Source organism: Somniosus microcephalus, chromosome 1 (assembly GCF_052327205.1).
Source record: "Somniosus microcephalus isolate GS21.2 chromosome 1, FLI_Smic_1.0, whole genome shotgun sequence".
Lineage (NCBI taxonomy): Eukaryota > Metazoa > Chordata > Chondrichthyes > Squaliformes > Somniosidae > Somniosus > Somniosus microcephalus.
The window spans coordinates 407,850,973-407,871,211 of NC_140987.1; the positions used below are offsets into that span (position 1 = coordinate 407,850,973).

A 20,239-nucleotide genomic window follows, 5' to 3' on the forward strand; every position below is an offset into this window, starting at 1 on the left:
CTGACCCCTCATTCTAGACCCCCCCCCCCCAGCCAGGGGAAACATCCTCCCTGCATCCAGTCTGTCTAGCCCTGTCAGAATTTTATACGTTTCAATGAGATCCCCTCTCATTCTTCTAAACTCTAGTGAATACAGGCTTAGTCGACCCAATCTTTCCTCATATGACAGTCCTGCCATCCCAGGAATCTGCTGAACCTTTGCTGCACTCGCTGTATGGCAAGTATATCCTTTCTTTGGTAAGGAGACCAAAACTGTGCACAGTACTCCAGGTGTGGTCTCACCAAGGCCCTGTGTAACTGTAGTAAGACATCCTTGCTCCTGTACTCAAATCCTCTTGCAATGAAGGCCAACATACCATTTGCCTTCCTAACTGCTTGCTGCACCTGCATGTTTGCTTTCAGTGACTGGTGTACAAGGACACCCAGGTCCCTTTGTACATCAACATTTCCCAATCTATAACTATTTAAGTAATACTCTACCTTTCTGTTTTTCCTACCGAAGTGGATAACTTCACATTTATCCACGTGACTACGAGTGAGGCAGGTACGGGGATCCAGGAGGTAGAGCTGGAGGAGCCGCAGCCCTTGCTCTTGTCCAACAGGTTTGAGGTTCTTACTCCCTGTGGGGACAGGAGCAGGGACTGCAGGGAGGATGAGCAACCTGGCCACAGCACCGTGGAACAGGGGGCCATTCAAGAGGGGGGAATAAATAGAAATGTTGTAGTGGTAGGGGATAGTATTATTAGGGGGATAGATAGAGTCCTCTGCAGCCGAGAGCGAGAGTCCCGAAGGCTGTGTTGCCTACCAGGTGCCAGGGTTAAGGACATCTCCTTTGGGCTGGAAAGAAACTTGCAGTGGGAGGGGGTGGATCCAGTTGTCGTGGTCCATGTTGGTACAAACGATGTAGATAGGACTAGGAAGCCGGTTCTGTTAAAGGAGTATGAGCAGTTAGGGGTCAAATTAAAAAACAGAACCTCAAGGGTAATAATCTCTGGATTATTACCTGGGCCACGAGCGAATTTGGCTAGGACAAATAAAATTAGAGAGTTAAATGCGTGGCTCAAAGACTGGTGTGAGAGAAATGGGTTTTGCTTCCTGGGACACTGGCACCAGTACTGGGGCAGGAGGGAGCTGTTCCGTTGGGACGGGCTTCACTTGGCCAGTGCTGGGACTAGAGTCCTGGCGGATCATATAACTAGGGCTGTAGAGAGGGCTTTAAACTAACTAGTGGGGGGGAGGTTCCTAGAGAGCAAATAATAAAAATGACAACAGAGAAGGTCATAGACTTAGGTAGCAGTGGGAAAATTAAAAACCAGAGCGTGTCAGGAAGGGGCAGAAGGTATGGAGTAAAAGGTAAAGTAATAAAAAGGGCAAAAGCAGGAACTAAGTGTCACAAAACATATTTGAAAGTTCTCTATCTGAATGCACGTAGCATTCGTAACAAAATAGACGAGTTAATGGCACAAATAACTACATATGGGTATGATCTTGTGGCCATTACAGAAACATGGCTGCAGGGTGACAATGCCTGGGAATTAAACATACCAGGCTATTTAACGATCAGGAAGGACAGGCAGGAAGGAAGGGGAGGTGGGGTGGCTATGTTAATAAAGGAAGGAATCACTGTAATACAGAGAAATGATATTGGGTCAAAAGATCAGGATAATGAAACCGTTTGGGTGGAGGTAAGGAATAATAAGGGGAAAAAAACACTAGTGGGCGTAGTCTATAGGCCTCCGAACAGTTGCAACTCTGGACGGAGTATCAATCAGGAAATAGTTGAGGCTTATAATAAGGGAACATCTATAATTATGGGGGATTTTAACTATCATATTAATTGGACAAATCAAATTGGGCAGGGCTGCCTTGAGGATGAGTTCATTGAGTGTATTAGGGATGGGTTTCTTGAGCAGTATGTAACTGAACCGGCCAGGGGGCAAGCAACCTTAGATCTGGTCCTGTGTAACGAGACAGGATTAATTAAAAATGTCCTAGTAAAGGATCCCCTTGGAATGAGTGACCATAACATGGTTGAATTCCATATTCAATTAGAGGGTGAGAAGGTTGGAGTTGGATCTCAAACAAGCGTGCTAAGCTTGAATAAAGGAGACTATGACGGTATGAGAGCGGAATTGAGTGGATTGGGAAAATAGATTAAAGGGTAAGACGATACATGATCAGTGGTGTACATTTAAGGAGTTATTTTACAACTTCCAAAAAAAAAATATATTCCACCGAGAAGAAAAGGGTGTAAAAGAAAAGACAGCCATCCGTGGCTAAGTAAAGAAATTAAGGATAGTATTCGACTAAAAACAAGGGCATATAAGGTAGCCAAATCTAGTGGGAGGATAGAGGATTGGGAAAACTTTAAAAGACAGCAAAAAAAATAACTAAAAGATTGATTAAGAAAGGGAAGATAGATTATGAAAGTAAATTAGCAAAAAATATAAAAACAGATAGTAAGAGTTTTTATAGTTATATAAAAAGAAAAAGGGTGGCTAAAGTAAATGTTGGTCCCTTAGAGGATGAGACTGGGAAATTAATGGTGGGAAATATGGAGATGACAAAAACACTGAATGAATATTTTGTATCAGTCTTTGCAGTAGAGGACACTAAGAATATCCCAACACTGGACAAACAGGGGGCTATAGGGGGGGAGGAGCTAAACGCGATCAAAATCACTAAGGAAGTGGTACTCGGTAAAATAATGGGACTCGAGGCGGATAAATCACCTGGACCTGATGGCTTACATCCTAGGGTCTTGAGGGAAGTGGCGGTAGGGATTGTGGATGCATTGGTAATAATTTTCCAAAACTCCCTGGACTCAGCAAAGGTCCCGGCAGACTGGAAAACTGCTAATGTAACACCCTTATTTAAAAAGGGCAGTAGACAGAAGGCTGGAAACTATAGACCGGTTAGCCTAACATCTGTAGTAGGTAAAATATTGGAGTCAATTATTAAGGAGACAGTAACAGGACATTTGGATAATCATAATTTAATAGGACAAAGTCAGCATGGTTTTATGAAAGGGAAGTCATGTTTGACAAATTTGCTGGAGTTCTTTGAGGAAGTAACATATAGGGTGGATAAAGAGGAACCAGTGGACGTAGTGTATTTAGACTTCCAAAAGGCATTTGACAAGGTGCCACACAAAAAATTATTGCTTAAGATAAAAAATCACGGGATTGGGGGTAATATTCTGGCATGGATAGAGGATTGGCTATCTAACAGAAGGCAGAGAGTTGGGATAAATGGTTCATTCTCAGACTGGCAATCAGTAACTAGTGGTGTTCCGCAGGGGTCAATGCTGGTTCCCCAACTCTTTACAATCTATATTAACGATTTGGAGGAGGGGACCGAGTGTAACATATCAAAGTTTGCAGATGATACTAAGATGGGAGGGAAAGTAGTGAGTGAGGAGGACATAAAAAACCTGCAAGGGGACATAGACAGGCTAAGTAAGTGGGCAGAGATTTGGCAGATGGAATACAATACTGGAAAGTGTGAGGTTATGCACTTTGGCAGGAAAAATCATGGAGCAAGTTATTATCTTAATGGCAAGAAACTGGAAAGTACTGTAGTACAAAGGGATCTGGGGGTCCTGGTGCACGAAACTCAAAAGGTTAGTATGCAGGTGCAGCAAGTGATCAAGAAGGCCAATGGAATGTTGGCTTTCATTGCTAGGGGGATAGAATATAAAAATAGGGAGGTATTGCTTCAGTTGTACAAGGTATTGGTGAGACCGCACCTGGAATACTGCATACAGTTTTGGTGTCCATACTTAAGAAAAGACATACTTGCTCTCGAGTCAGTACAAAGAAGGTTCACTCGGTTAATCCCGGGGATGAGGGGATGGACATATGAGGAGAGGTTGAGTAGATTGGGACTCTACTCATTGGAGTTCAGAAGAATGAGAGGCGATCTTATTGAAACATATAAGATTGTGAAGGGGTTAGATCGGGTGGATGCGGGGAGGATGTTCCCAATGATGGGTGAAACTAGAACTAGGGGGCATAGTCTTGGAATAAGGGGCTGCTCTTTCAAAACAGATGAGGAGGAACTACTTCACTCAGAGGGTGGTAGGTCCATGGAATATGCTGCCCCAAAAAGCTGTAGAAGCTACATCATTACATAAATTTAAAACAGAAATAGACAGTTTCCTGGAAGTAAAGGGAATTAAGGGTTACGGGGAGCGGGCAGGAATTTGGACATGAGTCTAGGTTCGGATCGGACATGGCCCTGTGGGTAGCGGAGCGTTGCCAGGGGCCGTGTAGCCTGATCCTGCTCCTATTTCGTGTGTCTAATTCTGTTAGATTCAGGAGATGGTTCTGTGATAGTAGATTGGCGGTTAGGATCAGATCAGCCATGATCTTATTGAATGGCGGAGCAGGCTTGAGGGGCCGATTGGCCTACTCCTGCTCCTATTTCTTATGTTCTTATACTGCATCTGCCATGTATTTGCCCACTCGCTCAACTTGTCTAAATCGCCTTGAAGCCTCTTTGCATCCTCCTCACAACTCGCAATCCCACCTAGTTTCATGTCGTCAGCAAACTTGGAAATAATACATTTGGTTCCTTCATCCAAATCATTGATATATATTGTGAATAGCTGGGGCCCAAGCACTGATCCCTGCGGTACCTCACTAGTCACCGTCTGCCACGCTGAAAAAGATCCATTTATTCCTACTCTCTGTTTCCTCTCTCTTAACCAATTTTCAATCCATGCCAGTATATTACCCCCAATCCCATGTACTTTAATTTTGCACACTAACCTTTTATGTGGGACTTTATCAAAGGCCTTCTGAAAATCCAAATACACCACATCCACTGCTTCTCCCTTATCTATTCTACCAGTTACATTCTCAAAAAACTACAGTAGGTTTGTCCAACACGATTTCCCTTTCATAAATCCATGTTGACTTTATCTAATCCCATTGCTATTTTCTAAGTGTCCTGTTATCACATCCTTTATAATAGACTCTAGCATTTTCCCTGCTACTGATGTTAGGCTAACCGGTCTGTAGTTCCCTGTTTTCTCCCTTTTTTTAAATAGTGGGTTTACATTTGCCACCATCCAATCTGCAGGAACTGTTCCATAATCTATAGAATTTTGGAAGATGACAACCAATGCGTCCACTATTTCCATGGCTACCTCTTTTAGTACTCGGATGCAGATTATCAGGCCCTGGGGATTTATCAGCTTTCAGTCCCATTAATTTCTCCAGAGCAGTTTTTTTTTACTAATACTAATTTCCTTTAATTCCTCCTCCTCACTAGACCCTTGATTCCTTAGCATTTCTGGGAAGTTATTTGTGTCCTCTACTGTGAAGACAAAACCAAAGTATTTGTTTAATTGCTCTGCCATTTCCTTGTTCCCCATTACAAATTCTCCCGTTTCTGACTAAGGGACCTAATTTGTCTTCACTAATCTTTATCATTTTACATACTTGTGGAAGCTTTTACAATCCACTATTATGTTCCTTGCAAGTTTACTCATACTCTATTTTTCCCCTCTTAATCAATCTCTTGGTCCTTTTTGCTGAACTCTAAACTGCTCTCAATCCTCAGGCTTGCTATTTTTTCTGACTACTCTATATGACTCCTCTTTGGATCTAATCAGAGTACATATCCTTTGTCCTACTGTCTCTTACCTCTCAAATAATTTCCAACCCATATCGCAAGATTGTCTCCAATTCTGTGCACATCTGGCGGGGGGAAATTCGGTATCGCCCCATTTGGGGCGCCATTATTGGCGGTGCGCAAAGTTTAGCGCCCGTTGCTAATTATCGCCTCCGACAGCAAACTTGGCTTTTATCGCCCCTGGAGGTGATTGGAGCGTTAAATCAGGCGCTTCAGACCTGTCTTAAGGCGCAAATGGCGAGGCGCTGCCTCAGAGCGCTGGTGAAGCAAGGAAGGGCAAATCAAAATAAACCTGCGAAGTACTGCTCAGTACTCAAAACTCCTTCACACAGCGTTGAATCTCTCCAGAAGTCAGTCAGCCTCTCTCTCTCTCTCTCTCTCTCAGAATGCGTGGTGCAAAAATGTCACCAACAAAAAAAGGCAGGAAGCCGGTCGCCTTTGAATAGCGCTCCTAGTCCCTTTCTGACAGGATAACGCTCCACTCAACCTGTCGTTGCTGGCGGTAAGGCAGGGGGGTGCCACTCAATATCCGGTCAGGGGCGTTGCGCACTCGACTGACGCCACAATCTGCCGGTGCAGGAAATCATGGCGGTAGTGTTTAGCGCCACCGCAAAATGTCTAGTTAATTTCGCGAGCGGCACAAACATCGCCGCGCCCGGCCTCTAGTTGCTTGGCACCCTCTGGAGGCGCAAGCAACTGAATTTTTCCCCTCCTGGTATAACATCTTTGTCATGCTAATGTATTCTGAAAATGTTGTCCCTCCTTTCACAGCCCTGAAACTTCCTCCTGGAAGGATGACCGTGATGCACTTGGTTGCCAGAGAGACATTGCCAGAGCCTAATTCCCAAGGTAAGGTTGTGTCACTTCATGTGTATTCGGGAACTGAAATTATTGAAGCGTTTCCATACTTTCCTCCCCACTTTTCTACAGGAGAATACTAATTAAATTTAAAGATAATGTAAAACTTTTATTTGCTTTTTGAATTTGTTTTAATTCCCTGCCCCTTGAAAGCAGTAGCTCTGGGTGCCAGAAATAATCATTCTTCCCATGTGAGCCTTGTCCATGAAGTCCACAGGTTGTTTGACCATGGAGGGTATTACATGCAAGTTTGGAAGTTGTAATCTGTCTTCGTCTGATGTCCACACTTGTGTTCTTACCGAATGCCATCACTGAATAACGGGGGTAGAAATCCTGACTGCTTGCTTATGTCAATTATAGCAGATATTGGCTAGTTTGGCACTGACAAGAGTTTGAACCTGGGCCGCCTTGTCTGAATGGCTCAGTGCAATACTAGGCATTTACCAACTAAGCTACCAGGAAGTCCTCTTTTACGAAAAGATCATTAACTTGTACACAGGGCATCCATGTGGGAAGGAGGGGCCCTTTGTAGCAGAGGGACAGTTGTGTGGTCAGTTCGCCTTGTTTAAGTAGCACAGCAGGATCTGAGGGTGGGATATGTTGTGACAATGTGTTATGGTATTGCTGAAATTTTTTTACAGCTCCAGTCAAGACGGTATAAAAATTTCATACATGCATTACGATTTACTGAAATGTAGTGACAATGTTGAAATTGACCTGCCTGTGTACCCACAACTTCAGGACCTTTAAATAGAGTAGGAAAAATATATCCAGGAATATGATAGAAGATAGACGAAGATAATAGTTAGCAAAGGCAAACTCGACTCCGCTGCTAGTCTGATGATTTTTTCTTCTGGAATGTGTATTGAAATGACTCTCTTGCTTTGGTCAGGATTATGTTAGAACAATAAAAAGGAATTTGCTATATTTTTTTTTCCCCCACAAGGTTGTCTTTTTTTATTCTCCTCTTTCTCACCCCTACCTGGCTCTCTCTCTTCCCCACTGCCCCCCCCCCCCCCACATATTCCCCAAAACCTAGGTTTAATTCAGCTTTTCATTTGCTGAAGTTGCATTGTGCTGTATTCATATTAGAGTACAGTGTCATGATAACTTTAGCACCGATTAGAAACCTGCAACCATCAGATCTATGTGGCTCAGTACTGCACCTGGCAATTACCCACTGTGTTATCGGGGGCTAGGGGAGAAGAGAAGGTGAGGAAGCTTTTAATATCCTTGTATAAACGTGGCAAAGTATTATCTGGCCAAAAAAGGTTATTAAGAAAACTGAAAATGGTGCCTAATGGAAAAGATGGAGCTAAAAATGTTAAATTCAGTTAGTAGCCATTAAAGAAAACTACTTTTCAGTGTTGCTACCTTTTTTGCTCTGCTTTTTTGTACAGGTCAAAGAAATCGGGAGAAGACTGGAGAGAGCAATTGTTGTATGATCTTGTGAGAACTGTTTGCCTTGTACAGTGCAGCTGCTAATCAAACGAAGACCTTTTTTTAGGAACTTGTAAGAATTGTCCCGGAGTCTTCACATCCAAGAGATTGGTATGCAGCTGACTGATGACAAGTTCTTGCTTACTAATTTAGAGTATTCCTCATCATTGCATAGAATTCTACTGTGACATTTATCACATTAAGGATTTATATCCTGTCAAGGATGAACTGCCTGGGAAGAACTTTAAATATCTACACCTGTACAAATTAGAGGGGATGTTCCTGCTTTGGAGAAGCAGCAGTGACATTGGAGGCAAATCTTTCCATTGTGACCTTATTTATTTTTTTCTAATAATTAACTTTATTTTTTCTGAACTATCGATTTTTATTTCTCCAGTTTTCTTCCCTTCCATCGTGGAAGTGTTGACTTCTTGTTGGATACAGCCCCATGTGTGTCAGCCACCCTCTGCTTCCCTGTCCAAGTGACTGTTATGTGTGGGCCTTGACAGTAAATAGCAACAGGCTATTTGACCACTGGGGCATCCCAGCTGAACCTCTTCCTGTTCTCACTTGATGCCCGATCATGCACTTTACAGCAAATGGCATTAGATAATCAGGAGAGGGAACCCTGGCTGCCAATTTTCCCCCTCCTTGATTCAGGGGCACTGAGATCAGTTGTAGAACCCCTACTGCTGCTTTGGGTGAGACTTCTGTGGCCTGTCTGGCTCAGATTAAGTTTAATTGTTAAAGGAGATGTTAACATTGCCTTTTTAAGGAGGAGGGGGAAGATTTAATTTCCTGCAACTGTCCCCTCTGGTGGAGAATACGAGACTCCCTTGCTGTCAAGTTTAGCTGTGGTGAAGATGCACTTCAGACATTGCACATGTTTCAGCATGCGCTTTTCTAATAGGTCCTTTTTAAAAATAAAAAAAAATGTTTAATGAATGTGATCACTGTAGGGTAATATCCAGCCTTTTTATAAATAAGTGTCTGGAAGACACTTTACCTGACAGAGTGGAAAAGGAGTTTGTACTTTGGAATTGGTCTACCTATCATGTGAAGGTGCTTCAGAATATTTAGTGTGAAGTTTTGTCAGAGCGCCAAGAAATACTGCTTTTCTAGTTTACAGTTTGTATGTCTGAAGTTGTTCCCCCCCCCCAAAAAAGCTACTGTTAAGTCTTTCAGTAGAATGAGATTGCTGTTATTTTGACTCAAAGATTTGTCTTTCCCTTTCCGCTCCTGCGCAGCAGTTTAGATCAGAAACTTGAATGGGTTTGGGTCTGCATCACAAAACTCCAGACAAACTTCATGAACCATCTTAATGTAGGCTCTTATTGAATTTATTTCATATTTATTTTGGATTGAAGGAAGTGGTTATGTGGTCACATTTCAAAGTAATGTAGTACTCCTATAGGCTTGGCCTGATCCATGTTGCTGGGGAACAGAGACCCAATTTTGTGCAACCTGAACCATACAAACAGGAGTAGGCCATTCAGACCCTCGCGCCTGTTCCTCATTCAGTTAGATCAGGGCTGATCTGTACATCCAATCCATTTACATCCCTTCGGTCCATATCCCTCAATATCCTTACCTAACAAAAATCTGTTACTCGCCGTCCTGAAAATTTTAATTGACCCAGCACCCACAGCCTTTTGGGGGAAGAGAGTTCCAGATTCCCACTACCACTTGTGTGGAAGCAGTGCTTCCTGATTTCATTCTGAAATAGCCTAACTCTAATTTTTAAGATTATGCCGACTTGTTCTGGATTGCCCCACCAAAGGAAACAGCTCGTCTGTATCTATCTCATCAAATCTCTCTCATTTTACACACCTCGATTTAGATCACCCCTCAACCTTCTAAGCTCATGAGAATAAAAGCCAAATTTATGCAACCTGTTCTCATAATATAACTCCAAGTCCTGGTGAATCTGCGCTCTACCCCTTCCAATGCCAGTCTATCTTTCCTGAGGTTTTGTGCCCAAAACCATACTCCAGCTGGGATCTGACCAAGGCTTTGTACAACTGAAGCATAACTTCCTCACTTTTGAATTCCAGCCCCCTTGAGATCAAGCCCAGCATCCCATTAGCCTTTTGGGACCTGTGCACTAGCTTTTAGTTTGTGTGCATGGACACAAGTCCCATTGCTTCTCTCATTGAGCTCCACCTGCTGTAGTTTTGCCCACTTACTTAGTTTATGTCCCTTTGTAACTTCCTCCTCCTCCCATCCACACAACTTACTGTGTCTCCTAACTTGGTGCCTCCCACAGGCCATTCAGTCTGCAAGGGAAGAAATGGGCAGTGGTGCATTTGGACTTCTACTAGTGGATATTCATTATCTGAATTGTGTACATTGTACTGAAGTTGTTCTCTCCCATCCTCGCCCCATGTTGGATTTTTACACATGGGATACTGTGTCTGCTATTCAGTAGAGGACTACAGAATGAAATCCCCCATAGCCAGCTTGTTGGTATTCTGGTGCTGTTCCACAGTACTGTAATATTGCACCTTACTCACAGGTTCCTTTTTTTAATCAAGGAAAAACAATATTTGTGGAATGAAGAAACAAAATGACTGTGCAGACCTAACTCTCCTGTCATAGCTGCTCAAGAATAGCTGCATTGGTGTAGCAAACAGATGACTTATATTTAAATGTCTAAACAGGGAAATCCACTTGACATCAGCAAAGAAAAGGAAAGTACTGTGTATTTTGGGGAGGTGACTTTAAATGTGTGCGTATTTGTATGTTACAGGAAAACTACCTAAAGCACATCCTGCTGAAGCTGACTTGCAATCCTCCCTATCATGACGCTAAACTTTAAAGCCTACCAGTGGTTTTGTTGGTAAATTTGATCAATCCAATCCCCAGATGCAGTCTCACCATTCACGATGGAGTAGGTATCTTGTGAGTAATTTGTTTGTGATGTCCCTAGTGGTGACATTGGGAGTGGTCAAAAAGGAGCCTTATTTCCCACTCCCACCCCCACCCACCAAAATGAGCCATACACTAAAATAGTTGCTTTGATTTTATTCTTTAAATCTAAATCCATAATTCTTTTTTGCTTTTTGCTTCAGGAGTGATGTAATGAAAGCATTAATATTGACAGTGTATGTCAATCTAAGGATATGTTTACACTACAACTGTAGTGGCAGTGAGAAATAGTTTCACTCTTATAGTGCAAATGTGGCTTAAATCCAGAGTCTGAGCTTGACTTGACACAAGAGTGCGATTCCATGAAGTACTTTGCTGCAGTGTTGGTTCAGACCATAACTCCACATTTATAATGCACCGTTTACCATTGCTATGAAGCAGAAACTGCTCCACACACATCCTAATTTTATAGTGGAAATGCATCCTGCTGATGAGTGGTTCTCCTACCTCCTTTTATAGTGGAATTTTCTTATTCAACAAAAAAATATCACTTTTAGACTAAGTGTAATGAGTTGTCTTGATAGCGGAAGTAAAGTTTCCATCTGAGCTCTACAGATAGTCTCTGGTTTTATCCCTAGTCTGTGTTGAGTTAGCAGTTCTTGGATAATGGTAGAGACGATACAATTGATCGTAGCACCGTTTTGGGTTCGGGAAGAATTGGTTGGCTTCTCGCTCCTGAGCTTTCTATGCTGCATGAGGACAGGATTGTGATGTCCTCCACGTTTCAGATGGGACCATTCATCAGAACGCGGGATCGTTTCATAAAAAGTAAAAACTGCAAATGTTGGGAATCTGAAATAAAAATAAAATGCTGAAATACACAGCAGCTCCATCAGAATCTAAAGTGAAAAAACAAATTGATGTTTTGGCCCTTGATCCAACTGGACTTGATTGATCTGTGTATATTCATTACTTTTTTAATTTCAGGATTGTTTGTTCAGCATTCTTCTGTTGTCTGACCCTCAAAATTGTTGATCCAGTTACATCTTGTACTTGGCTTTTTAAAAAGAAGTCTGCTGATCTTCGGGTGGCCCTTTTTTAATGTAACATTCGCCACAGAAGCAATGAATAAATGGAAAGCAGCTCGGAAGGGACTGATGGCTGCAATTCTGAACCTGTTTTTCACAGCAACTGTGAATGAGCTGTCAAAACCCCAAGGGAAGGAATTGAAGTGCTGAAGCTTTCCCAGTTTTCTGTAGTTCAAAATTCCTGATGCAAAAGGACAATTTATCTCGGGAGAGAACTATTGTATAATAAACTAAATCATGAATAATGTATGGCTTTTAATAATTGTATGATCTAATTTAACAGGCATGTGTTGGTACAACACATTTTTATTTCTATAAATGGGTTTGATATGCCTGCTTTTAAAAAATCTTGTTTAAAAAAAAAAAGATTGAAGTTGCTTAAATGTATAAAACCTTTAAAAAATATATATATAACCAGTGTAAAACTTGCAGTGAAGAGTCTCTGTGGATTGTCTGTACTGTATTGTACCCTGAAACTCCAGAACCTTTCTGGCTTCAGACATGCTACTGTGCTGAGCTTACACAGTTGGGTTAATTCACTTTATTACCTTCCATCTTTTTCTACCACATTTTAATTTGTAAGGCAATGAGTTCCACAGGCTGCACGATCTCAATGGTCATCACAGCCAAGCTTAAATTGTCCTCGGTCAGGGCCACACGTGCAATTTTACAGCTTAACCAGAGTGCATGGCCATCAGTTGTAATGCCTCAGATGTGATCAGCTAACGTCAAACGTACGACCTACTTGGTCTGTAAGACTCGGCTTTTCATTGACTTAATTAGCTGAACCATCAAAGAATAAACCAAGTTACTTTATCACCCTGCATTCTGCTATCCATTTAGCATTAATATCACGCATATAATGGCCAAGAGAGGTTAGAGATAAACAACCAAATTGAATTCATTCCAAGTTGGAAAGAAATGTTAAAGAAGTTGGGGTCTGTTTGGAAAAGACTCGATTTAAAATTTTGGAAATTATGAAGGGGAATGATATTCAGTGGTGAAGAAGTTAATAAGAAACCAAGTTAAGCAGTTATTACCACCGAGTGAGAGAGATTTAGCATGTTACTAGAGAAGATTATTGAACAAATAGTACCAATGGATAATAAAGGAAACTGGATGTGCTTCTGGAAAGAGAAGGGATTAACAAAGTGCAGGGCCCTGATTGGAGACATCCAAGGATCTTGAGGGAAATGTGAGAAGAAACAGCAGAAGCCTGATAAATTATAATTCAAGCTTCTATTGAGAGTGGATGTGCTGGAAGTGGCCAATGCCATACCTACTTTCAAAAAGGGAGACCGAGTTAGCTTGGATATTTACAGGCCAGGTAGTTTACAAAATTTTCTGAAACATGTTAATCTTTAAAGATGAAATTACAAAATAGAGGAAGTAAAAAATAATTACAGCAGCTAATACCAATTTCAGAAGAAAGATTATGCTTGACAAACCTGACGGTTGTTTGCCGAGGTGAAGGATATGGGAAAAATACAGTGCCTCTGTGCATTGGCCTTTCAGAAATATTTGAATATAAGGTTAGTTTACAGAGGAATGTGAGGCTGTGGAATGCACTACTGGCGTTTGTGATTGTTGCAGAGGCCACGTTAACATTTAAGAATAGTTTAGATAGGTGGTTGAAAGAAAGGGTGTTAAAGGGATATAGGGACAGGCTGCTCATGGGGAGAGTAAACACCAACACGGACGGTTGGGCAGAATGGCCTGATTCCGTGTTGCAATTTCTATGTAACTAAAGACCACAAAACTGCAGGTGCTGGAAATCAAACGGAAACAAAGTGCTGAAGACACTCCGCAGGTCAGTCAGTATCTATGAAGAGAACAGATGCTTGCATGCAGCCAGACTTGGACGACATTCAGGCTTGGGCTGATAAGTGGCAAGTAACATTCGTGTCACACAAGGGCCAAGCGATGACTATCTCCAATAAGTGAGAGTCTAACCACCGCCTCTTGACATTCAATGGCATTACCATCACCAAATCTCCCACCATCAACATCCTGCGGGGTCACCATTGATCAGAAACTTAAGTAGCCCAACCACACACATACTGTGGCAACAAGAGCAGGTCAGAGGCTGAGTATTCTGCAGCACGTGTCTCATCTGACTCCCTAAAGCCTTTCCACCATCTACAAGGTACAAGTTAGGAGTGTGACGGAATACTCTCCACTTGCCTGGATGAGTGCAGCTCCAACAACACTGAAGAAGCTTGACACAAAGCAGCCTGCTCGATTGGCCCCCCATTCACCACCTTAAACATTCACTCCCGGTGCACCGTGGCTGCAGTGTACCATCTACAAGATGCACTGCAGCAACTTGCCAAGGCTTCTTCTACAGTGCCTCCCAAACCCGTGACCTCTAATACCTAGAAATACAAGGGTAGCAGGTGCATTGGAACACTATCACCTGCAAGTTCCCCTCCAAGTTACACACCAGCCTGACTTGGAAATATATCACCGTTCCTTCATCATTGCTGGCTCAAAATCCTGGAACTCCCTCCCTTACAGCACTGTGGGAGTACCCTCACCACACGGACTGCAGCTGTTCCAGAAGGTGGCTCACCACCACCACCTTCTCCAGGGCAATTGGGAATGGGCAATAAATACTGGCCTTGCCAGTGACGCCCACAACCCAGGAACAAATTTTTAAAAATACTAGTTAACATTTCTGATGTCGGGACTACATCTGAAATGTTAACTTGACTATTCTCTCCACAGATGCTGACTTAATTGCTTAGCAATATGAGGAAAAAATAGAATTAAGATCAATTTTAAAAATGGAGTGGTTTGTTGAACTAAATGCCTATTATCTGGTCTAAAAACTGCAATTAAGAACGCAGGAATGACGCAAGGCCACTTAGCCCCTGTTTCAGGATCCAGTCTGACCATATATCCATCCCTTGCCCCTGCCTCCCCATCATAAACTCATCTCCCTGTGGAATTGAGAGTCGATACAACTCTCTTTTGAATGATTCAACTGAGGCAGCAGCTGCTGCCCCAGGTGTCTGTGCCACAATCAGGTACTCAGTGTTAAAATATTCTATAAATTCTTTGCAGTAGTAAGTGAATTAGTTACAGGATGCACAGACTCAGGATTAATACTAGAGGCATAATGAGGGAGGTTGGAGGAAATCTTTTCATGCAAAAGGTTATTAGAATGTGGAATGCATCATCACACGTGGCTATTGAAGCTGAGTGAATCATAACATTTTAAGAGTGGATTAGATAAACATTATTAAAGGATACAGAGAAAGCAGGAAACTGGTTTGGAACTCACACCAGCACAGCCACAAGTGAACCTAGGCTGCACCTTTTCCATTGCTTTTATATCCTCCCTATAATGTACCCAAAAGCACACAATACGCCAGTTTTGGCTAATTAAGGTCCTTTTCTCTGTGTCTTAAGTACAAAATGTTGACACTTTAATATCTACATACCAAGGCCCTTTTACTCCATTAAAAATCTTACCATTTAAGGTATATTTTCTTTCCCTGTCTTCCTTCCAAATGTATTACTTTGGCTCTTGCCTCGAGTCAAAATGTTGTGGGTTCAAATCCCCACAATAGATTATTAGAGTATATAATCTAGGCTGACACAAGGGAGTGCTATATTGTTGGAGGTGGCATCTTTTGGAATGAGATGTTAAACTGAAGCCTCGTCTGCCTGTTCAGATGACGTGAAAGATCCCACGATACTAGTCAAACATCAGGGAGCTCTTCTGATGTCCTAGCCAACATTGCTTCCTCCCTCAACCAACACCACCAAAACACATCTCTGGTGAATCCGGCTACACCAGGGAAGGAGACCCTGAACCAAGTGCAGTGGGGGAGAAGGAAAGAGCCAGTCTAAAAGAAAAAATCAGCCTCGCTGCCATTTTCTGGTGTCCAGGCCGCTTGGTTTATATTCACAAACAAATGAGGGAAACATGGCCTCTGCACAAAACTGCCTAATTTGATTCTATTTGGCTATGTTACTCCGAGAAATGGCTGGTGTGGGATTTTTTTTTTTAAATGTCACACTTATCGGGCTGGGGCACAGTAAAGGACGCTTTACTTTCCATCTTGCTGTTCTGTACGTGGGCGTGCTGACACTGGATCCCTGAAATAGAAAGTTCCATTCCCCAGTACTAACAACCTTTATTTTTTTTAAATAAATCTGGCCTGATTAACTCATGCTTCTCCAAGTGCTTAGAAATTTCAACCGGTATTATAGATTCTATGATTTACCAACAATTGAAGAGAAAGTGGCCCATAATTTCCCAGTTTATCCCGGTCTCCTATTTTGAACACAGGTGTCATTTGTCACTGCCACTGGAGGGTGGCAAATGTGAAGTCTCAACTTGAAATCTTGTTTGAAGTTTAATTTTATACGAGCTATAAAATTTCTCTTCAGGATCCCAGATTATCATAGTGCTGAGATTTCCATGGTCTTCACTCGTGTACTCTCTCTTTTTCTCTGTGTGTTACATAGAATCTACAGCACAGAAACAGGCCATTCGACCCAACTGGTTTGTACTGGCATTTATACTCCACATGACCTTCCTCCAACTCTAACTACCGCTGCTCTATTCCCTTCCTCCTCATCTGTGCGTCAAGCCTCACTTTAAATGTATCATGCTATCTGTTCCATGTGGCTGCAAATTCCACATTCTGACCTGTGCGTGTGTGTTTCTCTTTATCTTACTCTGTGTTTGTGTCTCCCTCTATGGCTGTATCGGAGTATTTCTCTTTATCTTTCTTACTCTGTGTTTGTGTCTCCCTCTATGGCTGTATCTGGGTATTTATCTTTATCTTTCTCACTCTGTGTTTGTGTCTCCCTCTATGGCTGTATCTGGGTATTTCTCTCTATCTTTCTCACTCTGTGTTTGTGTCTCCCTCTATGGCTGTATCGGAGTATTTATCTTTTTCTTACTCTGTGTTTGTGTCTCCCTCTGGCTGTATCTGGGTATTTCTCTTTATCTTTCTCACTCTGTGTTTGTGTCTCCCTCTATGGCTGTATCTGGGTATTTCTCTTTATCTTTCTTACTCTGTGTTTGTGTCTCCCTCTATGGCTGTATCTGGGTATTTCTCTTTATCTTACTCTGTGTTTGTGTCTCCCTCTATGGCTGTATCGGAGTATTTCTCTTTATCTTACTCTGTGTTTGTGTCTCCCTCTATGGCTGTATCTGGGTATTTCTCTTTATCTTACTCTGTGTTTGTGTCTCCCTCTATGGCTGTATCGGAGTATTTCTCTTTATCTTTCTCACTCTGTGTCTCTATGGCTGTATCGGAGTATTTCTCTTTATCTCACTGTGTTTGTGTCTCCCTCTATGGCTGTATCGGAGTATTTCTCTTTATCTCACTCTGTGTTTGTGTCTCCCTCTATGGCTGTATCTGGGTATTTCTCTTTCCCTGTCTTGTTCCATGTTAGTTTCCTTTCTGGATGAAGCGTGTAGAATAAATGATGAGGCAATGCCTTCAATGTAGGAGCAGATGGGTAAGACCAGAGAGGAGATGCTGGCCTAGAAATTCAGTTGCGTTTGCGCCCAATTAGGGGCGAAAGAGTGGGTTGCGCCGGAAGTTGCGTCGCGCCCGAAATTAGGTGGGCCCTAACATCGGCGTTAGCCGGTAGCGCTGCGCCGGCACCGATGACGTCATCGGTGTGCGCAGTGCCCCGGTACCGCCCGAAACCACGCCGATCCCCATCTTCAGTAGCGGCCGCCTCTTCCGTGGCGGGCGCTAACAACATCGGGAGACCGGGTCCTTACTGCAGCCTTAGCGGCGCAAGTTAAGGTGGAGGTGCGGGGCGGCTGCTTTTTCGGCGGCCGCCTGCCCGCACCTCCTTCCCCGGCCTCCTCCACCCCCCCCCCCCCCCGCGGCATTGCCGGCTGGTTTCCGTGGAGCCCGGCACTTCTCCGTTGTGCCGGGCTCTTTTGCCGGCACTTGCAATCGGGGCTCCGGCCATTGCAGGCACCTCCCCCTTAAGAGAAGGGGGAGGCCTGCAGTACAGCAGCCTGCCGCACCGCATCGGGTGGCGCAGCGGGACCGGGAGCGCTGAAATTCACTTTCAGCGCCCCAAGCGGGGCGGACACACCCTGTACCAGCGCCCGGTTCCGCTTTGGGGCGCTGAAAGTGAATATGGGGCGGGCACAACTGGCTCCGCGGCGGGCGCAAAATTTTCAGCGCAAACGTGTTGGCGGGGCTATACCCAATTTCTAGGCCGCTGTGTATAAATCACTAAATGCATTCGCAGTTGTATAATGGAATTTAAAGAAAAATGATTTTAGCACTGCTGTGTAACTTATTTCCCTCAGGGAAGGGGAGTTTTAATAAGTCAAGCAATTTTTCAGTTTTAAACATAATTTATTCATTTTCTCACATAAATTACAGTTTAAAAATATATATAATTAGCCAGTTTGACAACCTTAGTGTCTAAATCTTTTTAGAGGTGGTCGAGTTATCACTTTAGTAAATGGTTCCTCCTCCATCCCCATCGTGGGGGAGTAGAAGAAGCCCCAAGTTGGGTGTTGAAACCAAAATTTGGCGTTTAATATGGTTGGAGGGCAAGGTTCGTGATGAAGACGTCCTGTCTCACTCTTGTCTCATTTTTTTCTCTTTCTCCTTATCTCATTCTCCTTGTGCATCTCTGTCTGTCTGCCATTTCATCACGTTTTATTAGAACTTTTACTATTATTTACCATTAAAAAGCATAATAGACACCATCCCAACACCTCAACTCTTTCTTTATAAGTCAATGAAATACTGGGATACAGAATGTAGGAAGTTCTTCTAGTGTCCTGGCCAACAGTGATCCCTCAACCAATATCACCAGAAACAGATATACTGGTCATCCATCTCATTGCTATTTGTGGGACCTTGCTGTGTACAAAATGACTGGTGTTGTCTACAAAACAACTGGCTACACTTCAAAAAGAAAGTAATTCTTTAGTTATGAAAGGTGCTGTATAAATGCAGGTCTTTTCCTGATTAAAGCTTTTAAGGCCTTCATATTAAAGAGCAGAAAGTATTTTGTTATTACTAAGAACTGAGTGCCTCTGGTTGTAAGTATCAATAAATTATTGGGCTACAGACTGATCTGAGTTGCCGAACCACCTGTTGAAATTTTAGAAAGTCATAGTGATTAAGGACACTTTCTATGAAAACATTGGGCTCAATTATAGTTTTAATAGAGGCCTGTCCCCGAATGATCAAAATGCTGGGCAGTCTCCCCTCTATAGTGTCCTCTTGCTTTCTCTCAGGTGGGACAGTGGGAGGTATGATTTCACACATGTATCTACCATCGAATGAGGTTGCCTGACAGACACCTACTATTACTAGAGTGATCTGCCATCGCTCTTATCTGTTTTGCCCTGTCTTCTACCAAAACAGCAGCAGCTAATACTGACTCGGGGTGGGGGGAGGGGGATCACACAAGCTTTAGTACTGAATAACAAACAGTACCTGGGATATACTATAAGGAATGTGTGGTGGACCTACAAGGCTGTAACTGAGTATTGAAGTTCTGATGTTGGGAACTGCTCAAACCTCACTTGTCTGATTTAAGATGTCATTGGAACCCCTTCTTCCTCCCGACCTTCAATTTTCTCCCTCTTTTTGTAAAAGCAGTAATTCATGCCAGGATACAATTTCACAGGCATCAGCAGCCCTCAGTGATCTCACCCAAATGTCCAGTCCTCATGTTCAAGTGAAGTATCAGCAGGCAATACAACCATGGCAATCATTACAGCTGTGCCTCATCCTGTCTTTACCTGTTGTTCATGCATATTTTATATTCTGGGGTCACTGGATAGTGAATAGGAGTGGGAATCCTGACTGATTCCTCCACTCCCAGCCCAAGGATACTGAGGTTACATCCAGCTGTTGTCCTTACATCAATCAGCTAAATCAGCACATGTGAACCAGCACAATAGGTAGTCAGAGCCTTGGTTTCATCTGAAGGACGGTATTTCTGACAATGCAGCATACCCTTGGTTAGGATTGCCAACTCCTCAGGATTTAAAGATTAATCTCCTGGGCATTGCTGCGAGCAACCGGGAGAACAATCATAGGGGCATTAATAAAAATTGTCTTTTTTTTTGTTTTTGAACACATTCATTTATTAGTTATAAAAATATGGGGATGGGAAACAAAGCTGTTTGACTGGGTGGGGCAGTTGGAGGTGGGAGGTCCTAGAAACACAGAAACATAGATGATAGGAGCAGGAGTAGGCCATTCGGCCCCTCGAGCCTGCTCCGCCATTCAATGAGATCATGGCTGATCATCCAAATTCAGTACCCTGTCCCTGCCTTCTCCCCATATCCCTTGATCCCTTTAGCCTTAAAAAATACATCTAACTCCT

General features: G+C 42.9%; 1 protein-coding gene across 3 annotated transcripts in view; it reads left to right on the plus strand.

Annotated features, from left to right (window-relative positions):
- Nucleotides 1-18,888, plus strand: part of LOC147125166 (ubiquitin-like protein 3) — a 67,406-nt gene extending 48,518 nt beyond the window's left edge. For 2 of the 3 annotated variants that reach the window (XM_085998499.1, XM_085998518.1), the window contains 2 exons: nucleotides 6,411-6,488; nucleotides 10,687-18,888. In XM_085998499.1, the coding sequence (XP_085854625.1) occupies nucleotides 6,411-6,488; nucleotides 10,687-10,742 (134 nt within the window). In that variant the 3' untranslated portion in view covers nucleotides 10,743-18,888. Of the gene's footprint in view, nucleotides 1-6,410; nucleotides 6,489-7,897 lie in introns of all 3 variants that reach the window. The other variant, XM_085998508.1, reaches the window with a different exon arrangement.
- Nucleotides 18,889-20,239: the final 1,351 nt, after the last annotated feature.